The following is a 5,309-nucleotide window of genomic DNA, read 5'->3' as shown; positions in this document are numbered from 1 at the left end:
ATATTTTAATATGTACCAAAGCTGTTCTTACTGATGAGCAAATCAGGCACAATTCATTCCACAGTGGATAAGTGCAGTGCTGAGAAATATAACTTCTTTGAAATGGTATCTTGTTGAACATGTTTGATAAGTGAAAACAAAGATATTTAAATTACTTTTTGTGTAACCATCAAGGATACTTTAAAACCAGAGGCTTAGTTAATAATTGGATTATTAGAGACTTTATCACCATTGTGGAGACAAATATAATTTAAGGAAAAAAATCACAACAGAGACTTTTTTCATTTTAAAGACTTTATCTTCGTGTGTTATCTGTAATTTTAAGCTCTTGATACCTAATTAGGAAATCTTCATTTTAAGCAGTCATTTGATATTAGAGTATACATTTCCAGCATCAGTTTTAGTGGCTAAATACAGTTTCATTTTATGGATGTTCCATAATGAAAAAATATCTCTTTGTTCAGCATTTAAAATTCCCCCATCATAAATAATATTTGAATGCATAGACACACATATACATCTTGTCATGATCGTCCTATTATCTTTTGAGGGTACATTTCCACAAAAGGAGTTAGGACTCACAACTTTGCATTCTTAACAGTTTCATACATATTTACATATTTCTCTAGGGAAATGGTTGTTTGTATCTCATACTTTTATAAGAATATCTCTTTTAACACAAACAGCACACTGAAAGTGACTACTCAATCCTTCACACATATGATGGAGAATAAAATACCTTTCTCCCCCCGCACCCACTTATATACTTGTACAAAAACAGAAAATAACAAGCATGGAGGAGAATGAGCCCAAACTGGAATCCTTGTGCATTGCTTGTGGGAATGTAAAGTAATATGGAAATGTAAAATCGCTATGGATGACAGTACGTTGTTTTCTTACATGATAAACAGCATTATCGTACAATCCAGCAATTCTGCTTCTGGAGTATATTACCCCAAGGAATTGAAATCAGAATCTCAAAGAAGTATCTGCACTCCCATGTTCACTGCAGCCTAATTCCCAGTAGCAAAAATATGGCAACAAATCTAAATGTTTACTTATAAATGAATGGATAAAGAAAATGTGGTATACAATACAATGCAATGGTATTCAACCGTAAAAAGAGGAGAGAAATGTTGACACATGCTGCATTATCAATGAACCTCAGAGACATTATTCTAATTTTAATAACCAGGGAGGAGATTTCCTAGACAGCCTTGTACCTACAATTGACAATAGTGTATTGTGAGAAGGTAGATCTTATGTTAAGGGTACTTATCACAATTTTGCAAAAGGGGCCCCTCTCCTGTTCTCCTCTGGGAAACTCTACAAACAGCTGCACTTAAAGGAAGAGAGAGGAGGCATTAAAGCATTTAGAACCCCTACTGTGCATCTCCAGCAGCTCCAAGCTTTATCTGCGCAACCTTGAGGTATAAGCAGCGGTAGGCAGGGGATGTCTGATGCCTGAAGAGCTTTCAGCAAAGCTCATTTTTCTGTTGGATTCTTGCCAGCTGTGCCCTGTGAAGCCACATCAGGGAATTGAGAATAAGGCTGATAACCAAGAAAAAGCCTGATGAGTTTAAGATAATGATTGGCTGTCAGAAAACATTTCATGGTAACTGGGAGAAGGATGCTCTTATGTCCACTTGGGGGAAATTATATACCTTGCATCTTCTTGCTGGGTTTGATGTTCTAGGTGCTACTATAAAATGCTCCTAGTCTTTGGCATGTATGATTTGTTTGGAAAGCATTAATTATTTTAGGAGCCATGACCAGGCAAGGAAGAAGTTGGTAGGCAGCATGGTGTATGGAAAGTTAACTGAATTGGGATGTAGATCTACATTTGCACTGATTCACTGAGTTCCCTGGGAGAAGTCCCTCCCCTTTCTGGGTTTCACTTTCTTTATCTCACAAGTGAGAAAGTTGCACTATATCAAGAGTACAAATAAATCTCATCTCATTGATGACTCTTATGATGTTGGCACTGTTGTTGAGAAGGATTCTGAGGTCATAGCTTCATTCTTCAGGAAATAATTATGCAAACTATTTGCAACTATTTGCCATAACCATAGGGAAGGGAGGGTCGCATCATGTCTCTTTTGCTATCCCTGAAAGAGAATGTATCTGTAATCCCCTCTAAATGGAAAATTCTGTTATTCTAAACACTTACAGTTACTTTGATCCTTGAGACTAGAAAATTATTTTTAACTCCTCTCAATCATTTAAAAATGATACCCCCACACCAATGTTCTACAAAAATATAGCATTACAGAATCTGTTTTTAAGTATCAAAAGTCAAAACTTATATAAAGCATCAAGCCTAGTTTTTCATTTTACTAGGATTTTTAGTTCCTTCCACTGTGCTCTGGTAAGTGAACTCTGCCACACATTAATAAACTAGAATTTGTGGAATCACGCACACACAAACTTTAAATGGTTTATGTAAAGTTTATGCACCTAATAAGATATTAACAAGTCTTGGGAATGTTTTGGAGCCACAGCTCTTCAAACTTTGTATGTTTTTTTCTGTAACTACTTTTGTAATGAAAATATATATTCAGATCATTCATTGTCATGAATATTTGCTAATAATACTACATCCTAAAAATGTCAAGAATGTATTTTATATAATTGCACATAGTACCATAATTATACTAGTATCATATAATTATACAATATTACTGTTTTGTCAGCATTTAGAATGTTATAACTTTATAATATTTTTGTTTACCTAAACATTTTAAATGATACTAGAATTCCAAAGTTTTTTTAGTGTTAACTTTTATTTTCATCTTACTGTTTTCTTAATTTTTTATTAATTTCATATCATCTTTGTTTTCTTCAGGTTTTTCACATATTGAATTTTTTATTTTTAATTTTCAGGGTACTGATTTTCATATTTAATCTAACATTTTCATTCTTCCTATTTAAATAGCATGAGCTACTTAGAGTGATTGTTTGAAAACAACCAAGATACATGAGTTGCCTTTGAATTTTCCTTATTTGCTTGAGTACCAATAAAATTGTGCTCTCTGATCCTTATGTGCATGTTAAAGAGGTGTGTAAATATCCTGCAGTGATTTGCAGTAGTTTCATGGACTGAGATCTTGTGAATACCCACCTCTGTCTATTTAATAGTGAAAGTTTTCTGATAATATGGTATGTCAAAAAAAGTCACTGCATGTAGTGTAAAAGCAGTCATTCCTAATAATTAGTAATTAATAACTTCTTAATAACCACTTATAATTAATGATTAGTAGCGATTCCTGTTTATTGTTTAATAGGAAGTGTGTAACCTGGACAGATATAGAGAAATAGAACTGATGAAGCAGAGATGGAGGAAAGTGACCTGGACAGCTTGAAATGCCCCATCCTCCCAGTAGAAGATAATTGCTTATCAGTTTTTCCCTTTACAGATTCTGAATATCTGACTCAAGTAGAATAAGGAAATAAGAGTAGGGGGGGACAGAACCCTTTGATAGAAATAGTCATAAAGCATGGTTTTCTAAGCCTTGAAGTTAGGTTCCATACCATTCATTACCAGTGGGTTGCCATGAATTTTATTTTGGACCATTTATTTTCATTTAGGATTTGAGTAAGCTATCCAGAGCTTGCTAGTTATCTTTTCAAAAAAAAGTGACACCGCACAATCTCCCCATGTTTGACATGTGTGAAATAGATGAAACATGGACCTGGGAAAATTACAGGGGAAAAAAAAGATAATGAATACAGAGAAATACTTTTATTAGAGGTAGAAAAATGAAATTAAAAAGGAGCTATAAAATGACAAAGTGAAATGTTTGACCACCCTATTTAATTTGAATTCTACCCTCCTTTCCCTAAAGTATTTCAGTTTTGTTCATAGCATTTTCACTTAACGAAAATCCTAGATAATTTACTTTTCTATTATGTTGGCTGTTTAATGTGTGTGTTCTCTAACTAGAAGTAAGATCTAGGATAGCAAGAGTTTTGTGTGCTTTATTTTTATTCCCTTCTGTATACCTACCACCTAGAACAATGATTTGTATTTATATGTGGTTCATCTGTGGTTTTAGCTACAGATTTCATGATGATGAGTGCTTGTTTGATAATAGCATTTTTTTGGTAAAATCCCGAAGGGCCTGTTTTACCTGCTGGTTCCTTAAGGTGTAAATGAAGGGATTGAGCATGGGAGCAACAGAGGTATTGAGTACCGCTACCCCTTTGCTCAAAGCCACACCATCTTTTGCAGATGTTTTTACATACATGAAAATGCAACTCCCGTAAGAAATGGAAACCACAATCATATGGGAGGAACAAGTAGAAAATGCCTTTTTCCTTTGCTGGGCAGAGGGGATCTCCAGAATTGTTCTAAGAATGAGTGTGTACGAGAGAATCACCAAGGCCAGAGTTACCATGAGTGTGAATACTGCTAAGAAAAATGCCAGAAGCTCTAGAAACTTTGTGTCTGTGCAGGCGATCAGCAGCATAGGAGAAGAGTCACAGGTGAAGTGGTCAATGATGTTGGAGTCACAGAAATCTAGTTGGAGGCCCATTATCACCGGGGGAAAGATAATGAGGAAACCAGCCAGCCAGGAGCTGATTACAAGCTGGTTGCAGACTTTGTTACTCATGATAGTTGTGTAATGCAGAGGTTTGCAGATGGCCACGTAGCGATCATAAGACATCACAGCCAGAAGAAAAAACTCTGTCGAGCCGAGAAGGATTAAAAAAAATACTTGTGTCATACAAGCATTATAGGAAATGCTTGTGTCTCCTGTAGCGATGCTGATCAGAAACCTAGGAATACAGACTGTTGTGAATGAAATTTCTAAGAAGGAGAAATTGCTGAGGAAGAAATACATGGGAGTCTTCAAACAGACGTTTGACAGTGTTAACATGATGATGGTCATGTTTCCACTTACACTCAGTAAGTAGGTGAACAACATAAAGAAGAATATCACAGCTTGTAATTCTGGGTCATCTGTAAGTCCCAGAAGAATGAATTCTCTAATGGATGTTTTATTTGGCATGACTAAATTCTGGATTCTGCAGGTCTGTAGGTAAAAATAAGAGTGGGTATCAACTCCCGGTGTGATCTCAAATACATTTGTAGTGCTCTTATTCTACACAAAGAACAATAAAGCATACAGTAATGTGAAGTGACAAAATACTTATCCGTCAGAATTGCAAACTCATATTGGAATTTATTTAATGGGGAAAAATTAATGTTTTATTACTTTAAAAACTCAAGAGTTTAATCTCAGCTTTGATAATTCTCTGCTGTGTATTTTTGATTACTTACTTAACATACATAAAGTTGTTTTTTT

The 5,309-nt window shown here is 35.0% G+C and overlaps 1 protein-coding gene across 1 annotated transcript; it reads right to left on the bottom strand.

Moving 5' to 3' along the window:
- Nucleotides 1–3,903: 3,903 nt before the first annotated feature.
- On the bottom strand, nucleotides 3,904–5,012 carry LOC102505542 (olfactory receptor 6C65). Its single transcript, XM_006185987.2, has one exon. It carries the CDS (start codon nucleotides 5,010–5,012, stop codon nucleotides 4,065–4,067), a length of 948 nt encoding a protein of 315 aa, XP_006186049.2. The 3' UTR covers nucleotides 3,904–4,064.
- Nucleotides 5,013–5,309: the final 297 nt, after the last annotated feature.

The sequence above is a fragment of the Camelus ferus genome, chromosome 12 (genome assembly GCF_009834535.1).
Source record: "Camelus ferus isolate YT-003-E chromosome 12, BCGSAC_Cfer_1.0, whole genome shotgun sequence".
In the NCBI taxonomy this organism is placed as follows: domain Eukaryota; kingdom Metazoa; phylum Chordata; class Mammalia; order Artiodactyla; family Camelidae; genus Camelus; species Camelus ferus.
The sequence above is the reverse complement of the archived record's forward strand: the minus strand, read 5'-3'. Positions and strand labels throughout refer to the sequence as shown.